General features: G+C 41.8%; 1 protein-coding gene across 2 annotated transcripts in view; it reads left to right on the top strand.

Annotated features, from left to right (window-relative positions):
- Window positions 1-1,082: 1,082 nt before the first annotated feature.
- Window positions 1,083-18,979, top strand: part of celf3a (cugbp, Elav-like family member 3a) — a 37,266-nt gene continuing 19,369 nt past the window's right edge. For both annotated transcript variants that reach the window (XM_005457210.4, XM_025902230.1), the window contains exons 1-3: window positions 1,083-1,708; window positions 2,626-2,778; window positions 4,319-4,401. In XM_005457210.4, coding sequence (XP_005457267.1) covers window positions 2,634-2,778; window positions 4,319-4,401 — 228 coding nt within the window. In that variant the 5' untranslated portion in view covers window positions 1,083-1,708; window positions 2,626-2,633. The remainder of the gene's footprint in view (window positions 1,709-2,625; window positions 2,779-4,318; window positions 4,402-18,979) is intronic.

Raw genomic sequence — 18,979 nt, 5'->3', positions numbered from 1 at the left:
GATAGAACGCCCGCAGGGGCGAGGAGGGGGGGGAATAAATTATATATATATATATCTATATCTATAGATAGATAGATAGATAGATAGAGATACTGTTGTCCATAAAGGAACTTGTTAGATGGAGAAACAGTCACAGTTCACTGCTGGGAGTTTCATGTTAGGACCTAAATGCAGGAAAAAAAGGCTGATGAGAAACTTCAACATTGACAAAGTCCAAACCGGCATGAAGAGCACAGAGACAGAGCACACCGAGGAGCCTAAAAGAGCAATGCAAGCCTACAGAGCACTAATTAAGGGAACAAGGCACAGGTGAGAGCAGAAGTAAGGAGGTTAAATCTAACTGCAGGTGGGGGGTGATCACAAAGGAGGCAATGAGGCACTAAAGAAAGCCCAATCTTCAAAGTAAAACAGGAGCTAACCTGTTTCAAAACCACTAAACAGGAAGTCAGTGACAAGAGGCATGAGGGAGAGTGCTTCCAGTCACAAGTGCACACACAAACACAGACAAACATAATCAAAACTAAGACTCCTCACTAGAATACAGTAAACACAGGAAGTGCTATAAAATCCAAACATGTATCCAAAACTCCATAAAGTTGAAATGGAAACTAGAGCTCAAAAACAGGAGTAAATCCACACAGACCAAAATCAAAGTAGGAAATACCCAACCAAAGAGTAATCAACAATAATAAAAACAATGGAAAAATCTTTAATAATAAACTAAAACACAAACTCCAAAAACCCTGGAACCAGATGGAGGATTGTGATGGAGACGGCTGATAGTGTCCAGTTCTAATAAGACTGAACTATACTCACAATCTGGGATAATAAGGTAATGATTCAAATATCAACAGAAACAAGGGAATTATGTCACTGTGATGATAATGCTAAACCAAAATCCCCCAAATCTGCGCTCAAACGTCCAGCATCTTGAATCCAACAATGGCTGTATTATGGTTTATTTATCCCCCAATTTGGGGGATTTTTGTGCTGTAGCAATAAGAAATAAAATATTTTAGACAACCAATAACCAAATCGCTTCAGTACAGCAGGATAAACATACATAGTTGTGGTTTTTGTAGGTTTTTTCCGCTCTTCTCCTTTTCTCCGGCTGTCACAGGGCTGGTAAGTTAGCGACGGTCCCTGGCGGCAGACATCACGGCCCAGGGGAGGGATGGAGCTGAGATGGACAGGGAGGGAGACACCGGCTTACGACGTCAAAGGAGTACAGACACACACACACGCACACACACACATAGAGAGGGAGAGGGAGAGGACAGCCAGCCAGCCAGACTGCCAATTCCCCACAGTCTACTGAAGGAAGCCTAAATATCCACCTATCTCAACACTCTCCGTTTAGCCAAGCCAGTAAGAGATTTGTTTATAAATATATATATATTTTAAATACACCAAATTTATTTGAAAGGAAAAAAAATACGGAGCATCTGTCAGGAAAGAGCAGTGGAAAAAAACAACAAGCAGAGCTAGAAAAGCACGCTCATGCCGAATAAAGGACCGTCGCTGGATGTTACTTGTGTTGTTTTAGGGGGCGTGCGGGCCTAACTTGTTACAGGATCCAAAGACGCTCTGGCAGACACATGAACTGAGTAATTTGAGGTTTGATAAGTAAACAACAGCGAGGGGGAAAAAAAGAAGAAGAAAGGCATCAACTGATCGCGCCGATTCTTTGCCACAAACAGCACCACAGGTATTATCTCTCTTTTTTCTTCCTCTTTTATTTTTATCCCTTTGTTGTTTGTGGTGTAAATTTAAAAAAAAAAAATGTATATATATATATATGTATTATATATACATGATGTTCGGGTCATTGTTGTTGTCACCAGCGTCTTTGACAAAGAGAGCGCAGGTCTCCAGCTGTGTTGACAGACACAATGTCATGTTTCTGTAAAAAGGGGGCTCGAATATAAGCGGCCCAGAGAGCAATTCAGAATTTGTTTACTATCGTTTACTACAGCGTCACGTTCATCCCCCCACCCCCCCCCCCTTTTTTTTGCATATTATTCTCCCAGTTTTAGGCAAAAGCAGTGCACCTGAGCTCTGTAGCCGTGAGTCGTGTTTGTAGGTGTCCATGTGACGCCACAAATATGAAAGTTATGAGGTCATTTGGGGTAATTAACATTTTGATATTCATTTCCTTGAGCAAGTAAAGGACAAAACAGTTGCTCTATATCTTTTTTCTAAAATATAAATAAATAAATAAATAGATAAATAAAGGGAGGCTGATACATTTATTTAAAATTCATCTTTTAGATGTATCCATGGGCAAGAGTGAGCTCTTGGACTTTGTGAGCATTTTAATTCAGATTTAAAATTAACACAAACACACACAATCTTTAGAGCAATGCAACTGTGCTGCGTTTCTGTGCTGAAATCTACCACAGCATTTGGGCTGTCACATCTCAGAGGGTGTAGAAACCATTAATTCAGCCTCCCATTCTCGCCGAACGCTCCCATCTGTACCTCCATCCTCGGCCTCCTGTTTGCACCTCCTGTGCAGTGTGAATTTAAGCCCGCAGGCTCCTGTCTGCTCCTCCTGACCGCCTCCACTCTATATGTGTCTCTGAATATGTGTGTGTGTATGTGTGTGTTATTATTCCTTCCCAGACTTCTCAATGAAGGAGCCTGACGCCATCAAGCTCTTCATCGGGCAAATACCCCGAAACCTGGAGGAGAAGGACCTGAAGCCCATCTTTGAGCAGTTTGGCAAGATCTATGAGTTGACGGTGATAAAGGACAAGTACACGGGGATGCACAAAGGTAAGGGAGGTGTCCAGTTAAAGGGCTAAAAAAACGAGGCGTGAATTTGTTGGTTTGGTTTATAGCATGTTGTGCAGTGACAGGGAAAGCTTTCTGAGCTCTGATTTGATTTCCAATAAGTGTGAGTCAGGTGGGATGATTTCTCATCGAGCTGTTGTCCCTTTGGAGCCTTTGTGATGAACAGCTGGTGGAAGGTTTATGTTGTAGATCCTGTTTAGTGGTCTTGTACTAAAAAATACAAATTAAAATAAAAGAATTTAAAGATTATCTGTGTGAAAAGAAGAAATATCTGTTCATGCCCCATAGACTTTGCTACAGTTACAAATAAAATATCATATTTTTATCGTCTGTCATTAACAGTGATTCTGACTGAGGTTTACCAAGGCCAGTGTGCTTTCAAACCTTAGGCCTACTGTGGACACAACTAACTACACGACAGGAAGCAGCAGAGAAACTGTTGAATACAGTTAGAACAAACATAAAATGACTATTAACTTCATGAATACGTGGCTTCGGGGTACGCTGGAAGGTTTCCTTTTACGCCTACCTCATGATGCTACAATCTGAATTTAAAGACACAAACATTATAAAAAAAAAGTTCCCTCCTGCCAGCTTGATTTTTACTCACAGAGGGCCAAAATTGAAAAGTCATCTCCAAACTCCTTGAATTGAGTTCAGACGTGAGTGTGCTTTTTCACTTCAATGTTGGTAAATCCTCATCAGCAGGAAGGCATTTGTTGAGATAAATCTTTTAAAAAAAGAAGTGTTTTGTCAGACGCTAATTAGTTTCATACGGCGATATCGCTCAGTTTGAAAGAACTGGTGCCACCCACTGCCACTACTGTTTCTACTACTACTACTACTTCCCCTCGTCACATGGTGGGCAGGCTCCGTATATTTAGGAGGAAAACTCGACGCATTCAAAATCCTGTTTGACAGATGGACCGAAGCTGGCAGAGCGATCCGAAGCCGAACAATGATCCGTGCTGTCATTCCTAATGCAAATCTGAGGGCAGAAAACAAAAGCTTTTATAAATCCACATAAACCATCAGTCATTGGGGAGACATATAGGCCAGGTGGTTTGGGTCCTCTAACACCTATAACACCTATTCTGCATACATTTACATATTCATGATTTGTGTGGAGCCCTAAAGGTTAATGAAGGCCTTTCTCTATTATGTGGGACTGCATACATTTTTGCCTGAACAGCGTGATATTAAATACTCATTCAGGCTGCTTGTGTCTGAATAGATATTATTTTAATAATCCCATAGATCTCTGGTGCCACAGGAGGAACTGCTTAACAAAAAATGACAGTCTGATTAAAGGCACAGGGGCTTTTTATTTGTACATTTATTAGAAAATGTGAATGCACGTTGACCCAGAATCGTTCTTAGTGTTTACTAATCTCAATAAAATAAGAACACACATGACCAAATGGTATATTTATAATAGGGTGGCTGCCAGCTCTGACGTGATATAGATATTAAAAATCAATGCACTTAAATGAGTGATCTCGTGCCCCTTGTGTTTCTCCAGGATGTGCCTTCCTGACATACTGTGCACGTGAGTCTGCCCTGAAAGCCCAGAATGCACTGCACGAGCAGAAGACGCTACCGGGGGTGAGTGTGTCGCTGTCTTTTCGAGTCTTTGACGGCGTACGTGTACGTGTTTACATCAAAGAAGCAGAATAACTGGCACGCTGGGCTATCTGACCATGCCACACAGGACCCTGGGAAAATTAACCAAGTTTGACATGTAGGGTTGATTCCCCCCTTTAGCTAATCTGCACCAATAAAGGTCAGAGGCTGCCCCTCCCCTCCTCTTATGTTTCATATGTGATGCATCCAGACATATCCATCCAGTTAAGGCATGAGTCATCTTGCTACATGTCATGGGTCGGAAGAGACAGCTATGAGGCTCGCTGCTGGAGTGACTTTGCCAGCTCTTATTCTCTTTGATGTTTCTCTTCCTTTCCATGTCTCTGTCTTTCTTACTCGCTCTCTCTCTCTCTCTCTCCATCTCCCCCTCCTCTCGATCCATCTCTCTCATTGAATTCTAATCAAAGTTAAACCTAGCTTTATTAGCATAGCCAGGCAGCAGGTGTGCTGCCAAATGACATTTCCAGAGCTAAATATGACATGACAGCCGCGTCTCTATAATAACCAACTATATGGGAGACAAGGCGACAAGGCAAGGAATTACTGAGACAGAGTGTGCTCCCAGACTTACCGCTGCTTCCTCTTTTACTAAGACAGCTTCACCGCTGTTTCCTTTTGGTTATTTTTGTTGAAATCTACATCATTCACTTCTTTTTTTCCCCCCTCTTCTGAATGGCAGCTCATGACTGTAGTTTTTGAGGGAAAAGAGAAGAAGCAGGTGAAAAGTGTAACTCTGCAGCTAAAGATTTTTTCATAATTGATACATTTTTTAGCCTAAAAATGTCAAAATATGACAAGCTTAGAGACTCTAAGTAGAGGATAGACAGTAACTATTAATAGATCATCTATTAAACCAGTAGTTGACAGACAAAAAGTAATCCATCCATGACGTGTTGGTAAACAGAAATAAAGACTTTTAAGCTAAGTCAAGGTGAAAAATTAGACCTGCCATCATAGAATTTTTTATAAATAGTTTTCCAGTTTTATAGGTGGTTGGTTGTACAGGTTTTTTTTTTCAGTGTGTTACTTGGTTAACTTTTAAACCTTTTAACCTTTATAGAATCTCTCGCTTGGTAATAGCCCTGTAAACTCATATCTTTGAAGCTCGACAGTTTTTTTTTTAACTGGCATCTGACCAGGAACTATGCAGATTTTGCAGTCATGTGACCATTAGTGAATAAGCCCCTGTCACACAGACTTAGAGACTGGTTGGCAACCATTTGGCAACCACTGAAATCTGTTGCAAAGAGCTAAAGATGCTGACTTATTTGCAGTCACTTACCAACTACTTTGGACAAGATAGTAAAACTGAAAAGTGAAACACAATCCATAAACTGAGACTGTTTGCATTCAAAGTGAATGTGTTGACTGAGCAGCACTGAGGTACAACGTTCACTGTGTTGCACTTTTTCAAGCAAGTGTTTAGTACAAAGTCGTGGCTCAAAAGTTGGGAGTTCGCCTTGTAATCGGAAGGTTGCCGGTTGGAGCCCCGGCTTGGACAGTCTCGGTCGTTGTGTCCTTGGGCAAGACACTTCACCCGTTGCCTACTGGTGGTGGTCAGAGGGCCCGGTGGCGCCAGTGTTTGGCAGCCTCGCCTCTGTCAGTGCGCCCCAGGGTGGCTGTGGCTACATGTAGCTTGCCATCACCAGTGCGTGAATGGGTGGATGACTGGATGTGTAAAGTGCTTTGGGGTCCTTAGGGACTAGTAAAGCGCTATACAAATACAGGCCATTTACCATTTTTTCATATAAACTACAAGCGACTGCAGCAGTATGCTTGTCCAAAACAATCGCAAGCAGGGGTTTTTACTACCCTGCATCCTGTATTGATCACTTACCAACCAGTCAGGGATTGTCTAATGACTGGTAAAGGTATCAAATCCAGTACAACTTAGGTAATATGCATGTGGCATCATGCAAGAGATCTCTGCAAATTGAAATGTAAGTTTTAGCTATATCTGGTACAGTTTATTTACTGTATATTTATTCCTGCTGAATAATCTAAATACAAAAAAAATAAAAATAATAATTTGTGTAAAAATGTAAAAGATGTTCACTCTAAAGTGTTTTACCTCTGTGTCAAGTGCTCAGGGTTCTATCATGTAAGACTGAGGCTAGTATTTAGACACTAGCAAAAGTTAGCTTAAAGCTTTAGTGAAGAAATCACTAACATCAACAAATTGGCAACTCAAACAGGCAACAATGAAGACATCACAATTCACGTAAAGATGAAAAATTTAAACTGATGTGAAATATTTTGCTATTTAAGCTTCTGCATAACGCCGTTAGCAAGGATGTAAGCCGAGGTTAGCTAGTAAATCAAACACGTTAACAGGTTAGCTGATGTTAGCTTAACCGCTAACACCCAAAAGAAAAAGCCAGGTGTGCATAATGAACATGACCAACTTCAGGACAGAACTGAGGACTAAATCAGCAGGGTTTTTGATTCATGGAGGAGTCTTTTATAAACAACAGCAGGTATTACTGATAAGTGTTTTCTTCTGCTGTGAAGCTGAGAACCTTTAACTCTTTATCCCTTGAAAGCTTATAGGAGTATCCCTTGAAGCTCTTTTTCTGAGTAGTTTCGGTTATATTTCAGGACTGCAAATAGAACAAAACGACTGGGTGTGGATCAGACATTTGCAAGGGTGGTCTCTGCCTGTGCAGCTACCCTTGAAAAAACAGGGAAACTATTCTAATGGTTGTTAAACCACATTTTTATTTATATATACTGAGGTGTCAGAACTCATCATTAGGGGTACGGGGAGGCCGTCAAATGCTGTCTTTATTACGTCTAAATTACAAAAGAAGCAGATGAAATCCAAAAGCAGATTTTTTATGAGCTCAAACCACATTTTTTGTTCTTAAAATATAAATGCCTGTTTGATTATTTAAAGCATTCATTTTCTATCGGGGGAGAAAATACTATAGCAGTAGGGTATCATTGTAATGGCAGGCAGGGACAGTTTGAAGGGGAAGGATGGTATTAACGTGGCAACAAAAGAGATCCTGTTGTTAGTGTGACAGTAGCGTGACCTTCCTGACCTCTCGCAGGGGATCAGCAGGGCCCAATACCCTATGATAAAGCCCCCCCTCTTTCTACTACTCTAGCAGCTCTTTTTCCTCACAACCTCTTACCTCTAAGCCGTGTGGAACAAGCTAAACCCTCCAGTGTTCTCCCAGTCCTTCCCTGCCCTCCCCCTCCTTCCAATGGAAAAAAAAAAAAGAGCGAGAGGAAAACCATCTTATTAGCTCCATACACGCCCACACGGACAAGATCTGCTTCCCACCCCTGCCACCAGCTGTGGTGTAATTGTCATCTAATTGCACCTGCACTGCCAAAGAATAATTAACTTTGGCATCTCATGGCCAGGGTGATACAAAAGGAAAAACATGATAGCAATTATAGGACTGAGACAAGAGAGCTTAAATGAAAGCACACCTGAATGTACAGAAAGCTGAAAGATCTCATTAACAGTCAGGACTGCTTTTTATTTTTTAAAAAAAGGCATTTTTCCTCTCTGAGAAGAAAGGGTCAGTCTTACAGCTCTTTTTTCCCCTTTGTACTATTTTTCCCCTCTCATTGCTAACAATGGGAAGGGAAAAAAGAGAGAGAAAGAAGTCCGGCAGGGCCGAACAGATGGTTGTATCAGAGTGGCACCTGGCCTCGTGTTTAATTTCAGGTGAGAGAGTCCGTCTCTAAGTGTGAGGTGGAAGAAGAGTGTCAAAAGCACATTCATCTGAAAGCAAGGAAAGAAAGCGAGAGAATGGAGGAGGGGGGAAAAGGGCAGGAGTAAAAAAAAATAAATAAAAAAAACAGCAGATTCACTCTGAGTGTGAAAATGGAGGTTTGAGAGAGAAGATTTGCTTCCTGAGCTGCACTCATTCTGTCCTGTTTGGACATCTTGTACTCTTGTCCCCTCTGTTCTTATCGCTTTATCTCTGCACTGTCTCAGGCCATTTGTCTGGCCTGGTCAGCTGTTGTGAGGCACTCTGAGATAATAACGTCCACATTATGCCACATTAATCATAGCCATTTTGCAAAGCAGCCTCCAAAACTGAACTTAGATCTCAATAATGTCAAATAAGGTCAGTCGAGCTGAAATTAACTGAAATAGTCAAAATAATTGAAAGTGAATCAGCACCATTTTCACGATGCATTAATTTTTTATGTCATTTTTTGGCAAAAACAGCAAAGATTCAGCTTTTTTGGGCCTCTGTGGTTGTAAACTGAATGTGTTTGCCACTTTTTGTTTGAAACAAAAATAATGTTAATGTCACAATGGGCTGTAAAGAACGTGATTAATCAGGAAAATAATCAATAGATTAAAGGAAAAGTCATTTTTGACATATTGGGATGTATTTGTCTTCTTGTCAGGAGGAATGTGAAGATCAATACTGCTCTCGTTTCTGTCCAGTAAATATTAACCTGCAGGCAGGCAGCAGGCTAACGTAGCTTAGCATAGGGCCTACAATAAAAACCCTACCCACTGATTTCTGAAGTCCTTTTTTGGTACCTCAAGATGAGCCTTTTCACTGATGCCATGACTTTGTCCGGTTTAAAAAAACTAATGAAAAAATACAATAAAAAAAAAAAATTGATGCAACCAAGATGGGAAGGTCTGACCAAGAAACAGCATGTGTACCACGGATAATTCTCCATTTTTAAACACAGTATGGCCAAGATTTACAGTATTGCAGTGATCATGTGATAGCTTGTGCACCATTGTGAATATGTGAAAATGTAGAATCAACTGATTAAAACTCGAATTACACAGGCCAAGAGACTGGTCTGCAAACTTCTGGTTACCACCGGTCATTAGGGAAAATGTAGCATTCCTCGACCGGTTGGGGAGTGGTAGCTGGAGGTTGATGGCAGTCGCTAAAACTGCAATCACATAGGCTAGAGATCAGTCAGTTACCCCTGACAACCACTGGTTGCTCCCCTGCACTCATTGAGTTGTTGGCAAGGGAAAATGTGTTTTCCCTGGCTGTTTGCTGGAGGTTCCTACCAGTCATGAGGTGAAACTGGGGATGCTGCACCAAAAACCTCTTTGCAATTGCTTTGGTTGGTAGTAGATTGCTGCAGTTGCTTGTACTTTGCATGGAAGATGCCCAGTTGTCTGCAGACACTCTCCAACTACTCACCAAGTAGTTGTAAAACTGTGAGAAGTGTGACAAAAACAGAAAACGTAGATTGTTTGCCTTCAAAATAAACTTGTGTCTTTTTACTTTTTACAACTTTTACTTTGTAGATTAAGGTTCTTTCTTTTTTGCGTGGTGCCTTTTTTAAAAAACGTTTTCTCCCCGCTCTGCTAGTACGTGTTGAGTGTTTGCAGACAACTTTTCCATGAAAAGTACAATCAACAGTGGCAATCTGCAAACGACCAAAACAATCGCAAGGAGGTTTTTTGCTGCAGCACCATCTTTGCAACCAATTTTACGCAATTTCACGCAATTTCTAGGAAGTCACCCAATCAACCATTGGTGGTTGTATCATGTACAATATGGCAGCTAGCTCTTAGGTAATGTGTGCATGACGTCACGTGCAAAACTTCTATAGGACAGAAAGTCATTTTGCAACCACAGATCTCGCCTTCTGATGGCAGTCACATGGAATATAAGTTTAAGGCACTTCTTCATTGGCATCTTTTAATGTTCTCCTCCAACATGTTTTGTCCAGGAAGTACAAACACGTTTGGAGTACGGTAGATTACTTCCTGCTGTGTGCTGTATAAAGAAAAAACAACCTTATTAGTTTGAAATTTTGCATAAAAACAGTTAGCTTAGCTGTTTTCATCTATCTCTTTCCAGAGGGAATAAAATGCACCTATCAGTGCTTCTGAATATCACATCATCTTGTTTCAACAGCCAGATTAACAAGCTAAGCTAACAAGCTTCAAACTCTAGTTCATAAATGCTGCATAGATATGATAAGATTTTTCTTATCAAATCTCAACAAGAAGGTAAAATGTCAAGCTTTTCCTTCATTTAATGAGAATCATATGCGTTTGGATAGTCACGAAGATGTTTAATGCTTCCTTAAAGTAATATTTGCAACAATGCCTCGCTGTTCATTTTAAATCTAATATCTAAAATTAATAACATCTAAATCTAATAGTGAGCCTGTGCCCAAGTTTGGGGTTGGGGGAGTAGCCGTGTGTGTACTTGGAGTGTATTTGCATGTGCAGCTGGGGGAAGGGAGGGCAGGTGTTCACACCTACACGGTTTAATGAAGGGTGCGTGCTTTTGTGTGCCCGAGTGTGCATAACTGTCTGTTTGCTTTCGTGTGCACGTGTTTCCTGGGGGAGTACACATCCAAAGATAGGGATGGATGGATGGAGGGAAGTTGCAGGGTTTATTATGAGCTCTCCTCGGGTTTCTTCATTCACTATCAGCCGCGTGTATGAGAGGGAAATCTGCGCTGCGAGGCCTTCTTTGCGTTTAAGCTGCCCGTATGAGAGGAAAGAGCCCTCTTTGTGGTGGAACATCTGACTAAGCTTGACATTTACTCAGACATAAGGAGTCAGACGGAGCAGACAGAAGGGTTTTATCAATAGTCTGAAAAAAAATGCACATACTAAATATAGCTCCGGCTTTTTACGCAGGATATGAGATAGGAAGTTGTAGTGCGCAGTGTTGTAATTTGTGCCCTTAATCTTTGAGCAAACTTCCTACTGTAGATGCACATGAGCTATGGTGGGTTGCAGGGTTATGTTAACAATCTCTTGTATACCTGTTAGCTTTGTACACTTGCTCAGCCTCCACCCTTCAGCTTCACTTTTATCAGAAATTGACATTTTCATATGCATTAAAAAAAAAAAAACATGACAAAAACAGAAGGCTTAAACATGCTCCCGTGACGTGAACATGATAACTCTTTTATTCGACTGACAATAAGGAGATAAATCAGCGCCTCCACATGTAACCTATATCTTGATGCCAGCGAGTTGTGGGGATGATGCTGATGATGATAGCAATTAGCGCGCCTCGGAGCGAGTGCGTTCACTTGATGAATCTATCTGGAGTTAAGTGTGCATTCACGCGTCGATTCATTTACATATGCATGCATATAAATGCGCGGCTGGGCAGGGCAGGCGGCACAGAGTGACAACAACAGAGGGGGGGAAAAAAGGGCTCGTCCTCTGTACGTCACTCTGGGGCGACTGTAATGATGAATGCAGATCGGATTTATGGAGGTGGTAAATGGGTGTGAATTAGAGAGAAATTGGATAAATGAAGTTGGAGCGGGGAGGGTGAAATAATAGAGGGTAGGGGGAAGGGAGGAAGGATTGAATGAAAGTTTGACATAATGAACAGTGGGTGGTGTAAGGGTGGTGAAGGCTGGAGGTGCGTTGAGGCAGTGTGTTTATCAGCTTAAATACAGACATCTGTTACTGAGGAATTGTGTGTTTTTTGGGGGGTTGGGGAGTGTATGTTTGCTAGACGAACACACACACAAAAGCAGAGAAGGGCTGTTGCCACAAAACTCATTAGGCTCTTTGAACTTTGGTGCACGACTGGTTATCTAATGAGCATGCATGGACTGTAGTGGAGTTAAAATGTGTAAATCGTGCCAGTTAAAGTTAAAAAAAAAAGAAAAAAGTAGGACATGGACTCTATCTGCACTCTTTCTCTCTCTCTCTCACACACACACACACACACACACACAGAAATCTGCCTGTGATTCAGTTCTTTCTCCCCCTCTGCTCCACTGATTCGAGTCAAACAACACTTGACATGAATATTTAACAGTCAGAACAGACAAAACAATTGAGAGTCAACTCGAGTATTGTTAGGAATTTACTCTTTGATATTCGGTTTCTTCACTTTGAAGGATTTTTGTTGGCTGTCTGGCTAAACGGCTGAATGTCAGCTTCGAGACACTGTCAGCTCGGCGTCAACGCCGGACAGACTGGTGAACCCTGTAAGAGCCGGAGACAACACCGGGAAGCAGCTTTGACACTGAAGACTGGGACATTGTTTAAATATTATCGAACTGCACAAGTGCTGTCAGTCTCTTTGTGTTTGACTGAATTCAGGAGAAGGTTGAGTTTTCTCTCTGCTTTATGTGGCTGCCCGCCCATGTGTGTGCGCATCTGTGTGTGCATCCACGTGTGGAAACGCTAACGGAGCGCACTTGTGCATCTCTGCTTTTGTGTGCCGCTTTGTTCCAACTCTTTGTGTGATCAACTGCAATCTCTCTTTTCTGTTCTTTTATTTTATTTATTTATTTATTTATTTATTATGCCTGTTAATATACCAATTTCCACCTGTGTTTCTTCTTCTCCCCACGGGGTGAATTCACAAGTGCGTCTCAGCGTAAGTGCATTTGCAACGATAGAGAGGAGGTGGATGGAGAACCGAGGGAGCAAAAAGCAGCAGAGACAGGAGAGGGAACAGAGACGGGGGGAGAGGAGGAGGCGGCGCGGGGAGGTGGGAGGTGGCAGGTTGATTACGGTCGCAGGTCTCGTTGCCTGGAGACGGCTGGGACGAGGGATGCCAGGTTGCTAGGCGACCAGCACGATGCAATGACCAGCGCTGTGTGATGGAGCGGAGGGGAGGCGAAGATGGAAAATTGTCTTTGTGCCCCCCCCCCCTCGCCCCACCCAGCTACACCTCCCTCCCTCTCTCCTCTTCCTCCCCCTTCCTCTTCCCCTCCAGCTCTGCCTCCCTGCTGTAAATGTTCTTGAAAGAGCGGGGTGACGGTCTCCGCTGATATATTTACCATTCAGAGTGGCAGCTTTTTCGGGCGTACAAGCAGAATGTATTGAAATTGGAGAGAAAACAGGCAGCAGAAATGTGGCCCCCTCCCCACCACTCACACAGCAGTAGCAGCCTACTATATAGACAGATTATCATCAGCTCTGCAGGTCATAATAGTAAGGCGAGAAAAATGTCATCATCAGTATGCTTTACTCTATCTAAAACACATTTGCCTTGCTGTAGCACATGAAAATGCATTTCCATGGTGGCGATGGCCACTCCTCAATCTGTACACTGTTAAATAAAAGATTGCGGAGGGTGTTAAATACACCTAAATACACCAGGCTACTTAGTTTGGGCCTTTTAAAAAATAAAAACCATTTATTCAGACTTGTATTTACAACAGGTGAGCCTTGTGTGTTTTATTAAGGTTGTGAATCTGTTTGTGCTTAACATCCTTCCAAGCGAATGGAGACATTTTAAGCACAAGGACTGTTGTGCGAAGTCTGAGAAATATCCTTGTGCTTAAAATGTCTCCATTTGCTTGGAAGAGAGTTAAGTAAACTTGATTTGCATAGGTTGTGTTTAAGCACATTAGCCAGAAAGTAAAATATGTAATGATAAACAAGCACTTCTGTTTTTTTTAACACTAACAGCTGCGATTTTGGTCTGACAATTTTTTTTTCCATATATAGTTAGCCTTCCCTGGATAAATAAAGCCTTATTAATAAGACTGCATAGCACTAAACGTTTTTATTTTAGCATTTTTTATTTTATGTGGGGCACTGTGACTCTGAGTGCTGTGCTGATGATAATCCCTGTTGTAGGACGGATACACTATGGACAAAAGTACCAGGCCACCTATGCATTACACTTACAGGAGCTGCTCAGCCATGGAAACCCATGCCATCAAGCTTCTGGCACATAGATTTTATGCTGATGTTAATGCCAGCGGAGGTTTGGAGCTCAGCAGTTGGTGACTTTTACGCACTGTGCACCTCAACATTCAACGACCAAGCTCTGTAACTTACGTGGTCTGCAACTTTGTGGCCGAGTTGTTGTGACTTGTGTTACTTTCACTTGGCAATAATACCATTTACAGTTGCTCATGGAATATCTAGAAGGGAAGAAATTTCACAAACGACTTGTCGCCATGGTGGCATCCTATTACAGCACCATGCTCACATTATTTTACAAATGTTCGAAAAAGCCGACTGCGTTGCTATGTGCTTGATTTTATACACCTGTGGTCATGGGACTGAAAACATCTAAATTAAAAAAAAATGGCTGGTGTGCTCTAATACTGCTTTCCATATAGTGTAGGTGTGTTCAGTCGGCTCGTTTTCATGTCCAAGACTTTAAATACCGTCATCTTGTCAAGATACTCACCTTGTAACCTTTGGCTTTGGTGCTCCCAGCTTGTATGTCACACCCTGGCATCACATTTAAACACACTGGGTAAGCCTCTTGTTTCCAGTTGCAGGGTTAATGGTGTGAAAGGACCTATTTAACCTAAGTACCAACCTCATTCTAAACATAACCAAGGATTTTCTTTTCTTATTGATATTTAAACACAGAGTAAAAGTGAAAGTAAAAAGCGAAAGAAATCAAAACTAATTGGTGAGTTTTAAAAAAAAGTTAAATGTAGTTAAAAACACAAAATGTGAAGCAAGAGGTAGTCTCCAGGGTAACAAACGTCTGGATGCAGAGTTGCTTGGCATCCATTATAGCCGTCCGTGCGTCACGGGATTGATCCCAAAGCATACCTTGTGCATATCTATGTGACTCCAGCACCATCTGACAGCACGGCAGTATTTGATGCCCTGGGATGAGACCACTTAGATTCAGTGTGATGCTCTGTGCTTTGTTAAAGATCAAAGAGAGAGCTGCTTCCTGAGCACATTTCTCTGTTCTCTCTTTTGTCATTTTGTAATGAAATCAAAATGCCCCCAAAATAATAAAATAAGTAGCTGAAAAGGGAAATTCAATCAGTCTCGCTGATGTCTATCATAGTGCGTCTCTGCTCGCCACAATATTTAAAATAAATTACCCAAATCACTGCTGGGGACACGTCCCTCCAGTCCCAACTAAATTCTCTGCCCTTGCAATGTCTGTATTACCTATTTCTTTTAATGGGTTATAGCTGTTAAATGTAGGTACTCCTAAATCAAATCATGATGCTGAATATACATCGGCAGATTTAGTCCAAATTGTTAAATCAGTTTGACGATGTAGATTCTCTGGGCTTGTTGTTGCAGTGTATGAACTTTGATGGCATGGAGAGGGGGGGGGGTCATGCATTATGGCGAAGGGGTCGAGCTGTTATTTGATTGGATAATCTGTGGATTTAATATTTCATAATGCTCGTGAAATCCCCCGCGGCATCACAGAAAGAAAAGATTAAGTATGTGTAGATGTGCGCTCGTGTCGCTGTGACCGTCAGGAGCCGACGGAGCATTGTTTGGATGACTGTATATATAATATCTGCATGGCGTGTTTGGACATGGAGCGCAGGGGGAGCAAGAAAAATCCAATAGCAAAAACACACAGTGGTGAAATGGGCTGTTGATCAGGCAGGTTTGAATGCGTGTTGTCTGTGCACAGTATGGGACCGTTTTTGTAAACAAGCCTAAGAGAGAAAGGGGAGGGGAGGGGAGCAACAGGAGGAGGAGGGGAGAGAGCAAATTACTGTAAAGTGTGTGTTAGTGGTGGAGGTTTAGAGGGAGATATTTTTCTCCCTGCTTCTGCATCTGCTCTCGAGGCAGCGCCAACATTCAACAGGCACGAACGAAGCCGCTACCATCCCTTTTTCTTTTTCTTTTTTTATTGTCTTTCATTTTTCCTCCCCCTGCTTGTCTTCTCCCTTCCTCCGCTGCACATCTAATCCCTCTATCTCTTGACCTAGAAGCACCCTTTGTCCTCCTCATTTGTTTTCCACCCGTCTCTTATGCAGGTTGTTCAGGGCAACCTTGTTTACCTGATGTGGGGGTTCTCATCTCTGGGGTTGTCATGACGATGGCCATGTGAGCATGGTCTTTATCAGACCGGCAGCCGGTTGCTGTGCAGATCTGAAGTGGCACAGCCTTGATGGCCTCCACTTCTCACTGTTTTTCCTCTTGTATATTCTAATTCCAATCTCCTGAGCCATCTGCTGTGCTTCTCCTTATCACCACCACCACGGCCTTCACTATTTGTCTTCCCACAGTGAAATATGGGCCATGCGGCTTTTTATAAGCATCATTCAAACATGTCAATCAAAGTTGCCACTTAATTTAATGCCATTAATTCATAGCATTGACTTAAGGTCCTTTACAAGGCAGCCAATCCCAAAATAGCTTGTATCTTTAGTTATCTATCTATAGATGTCTGTAGATTCCTGAATATACTGGCGCTAGAGGGCACATGCCTAAATTATTACCTGGTTACTCGAGAGGAAAAAACAATCTACAAATGTTCTTGTGAGCATTTATTGTAGGAACTATTTTCTTTCTGCCAGAATAGACCCACCAACTGTATCGATGTGTGGAAGAATCCTTCCTGCTATGATTGAGTGGCGTGCAATAACTGATAGCTCAGACACTGAGTGACTGTCAGTATCTACAAGGGTATTAAAATTATAAATAAATAAAAAATAAGGTGGAGTTTTGGTAGAACAGCTGGTTAAACTTTGGTCTGGTCAAAAAGAAAAACATTTTCTTATATATGCTAATCTGAAAATCCTGGTGGAGCCTGCACCCGTTGAGGATTTGACATCCTCTATCCAGCATCAAGATTTTCCTTACTAACATGCCAAAGGAGTTATTAAGAGTTTCTTACATTGTACATATTGGCTTAGGTGGTTATATGTTAAGATAATGATGATAATGGTGAGACTCACAGAAGCTTGTAGATGTAGATGGATCTCAGATCAGTCAAAACAAAACAAGCAGCAGCACCTTGTTTAGCATGTTGGTCCACCATCAGTTTTCCTTCCTTCACAAGTTTTTCCACATGCACAAACACACTGATGTTCTCTCAGTCTGACAAGCTATAGGCACTGCTAACGGGACACAGACCTATAAAAGCAAAACACATAGGTTTCAGTGGAATTGGAGGCAAGCAGAGTTACATCTGCTTCCAAAGACAATGGCCAACTGAAGCCACAAAGATGGCACGAATTTTAAGGATGAATGCAAACAGATGATAAATTTTATGACAGAATGCCGTCATAATGCTGAGATGAAAGGAAAGTTATTGACTTTACGTTGACGTTGGTCACATTTCAGTGAGCAAGCAGTGCCTGCCCTTCTTGCCTTGATGGAACACTACTGCCACAGTGAGAGGCTCACACTAGCATACCATCATCTGACAGGATGTGTGCATTAATGAACTCAGTAAATGCTTTCCTGATGAGTTTATAGTCTCAGTCATTAGTTTCATTTTTTATTGAACACAAGATGATCATCATGAGTTGGATTTTTGTCTCTATTAAAGTCTAAAAGAACGACGAAGCAGGGATTTTTTTTAAAACGGCAGTGGCATCACAAAGGCTATGCTTATCTTTTTATGAATTTTACAGCTGTAATGTAGTGAATGTAGATGTAGATGAACATAAAACTGCTCACAATAAGGTTTATGGATTCTTATAATAACCAGGCCATATTTACATTTTTTTAAAATGTTTTAAATACCATCTGATTCCTCGATATTCTAAAGAAGGCACACATCTAAAGCTGATATCTCAGTAACTGGGCAGTTCACACTAAAACAGTACAGATCCATTAATAGCATGGTGCGTTCTTTAGAAAGGTGTATGTGTGAAGAATAAAGCAAGGATACAGATTAAATCACAGCATGGGCAATAACAGCGAAGAAAAACAGTGGTAATATTTCACAGTGGTAAATAAGGTAATACTTATTTTGCACAGGCTGTTGTTGCACTCTCTCCTGCCTGAGAACTGGCTGGTATAAACAAGAAACGGTGACGATAACATACTGTGAGTGATATTTGTCGAGCTTTACCCGGAGTACATGAATTTTAGCATGCAGGCTCGGTTGGAATGATGATATCTTCTCTTTAGCATATTGTAAAAAATTTAAACTAAAATAATATTATTCACTGACCGCCAGAGCAAGACCTCCATTTGCTTAGCTGATTGGAAGATGGTTTTTTGAGCCTTCCCCTCCATCTACGCCATCATCCTATTAATTGGTACAGTCAATTAGACTGCTCTGAATGAGGAGACACGGGAGCCTTGTATAGCAGGTGCTGGGGATATTTCAGCTGGTGGTTCAGCACAGATGTTTGTTCATGCGGGTCCTCGCGGCACCAATCAATAGTGTCTCCTGGTGACTGATCACAGTGGATCAATCAGTGACACAGGATCAGCGACTGGCTGAAATGTCACCAGCTCCATAATTAAGACCTTCATTAAGCCAAAGTTAACAGAGTGTCACTCTGTTGCTCTCACCTCGACTCATCACCCTTCCTCTCTTCGCATGCACATCCCCCACCTCACTCCTCTCCTCCATATGCTCCTTTCCTCCCCCCCAAATCAAACCCAATCCCAGTCTTCTTCCCTTTTTGCACTCCCATGTACATTCTTTTGCTTTCTTTCTTTCAATGGTCCTTTTCGTGCTTGATACATTTGAAGGACAAGCTGCTGTTTCGTCTGGAGGTTGAATAGTCGGATAGCCAGGAAGAGGACGGCGAAGCGGCCTTTTATGAATAGCGAAAAGGTCACCTAATGTAAAGTGTGTGTGTGTTCTCTGCTTTTTCTTCCGTGTTTTTGTTTGATATTCCTCCCTCTCGACATCCGTCTCTGCCTCTGTCAGGCTCAGAATCTCTCTCTATT

Source organism: Oreochromis niloticus, linkage group LG22 (genome assembly GCF_001858045.2).
Source record: "Oreochromis niloticus isolate F11D_XX linkage group LG22, O_niloticus_UMD_NMBU, whole genome shotgun sequence".
Lineage (NCBI taxonomy): Eukaryota > Metazoa > Chordata > Actinopteri > Cichliformes > Cichlidae > Oreochromis > Oreochromis niloticus.
This window is presented reverse-complemented; position numbering and strand designations above follow the sequence as displayed.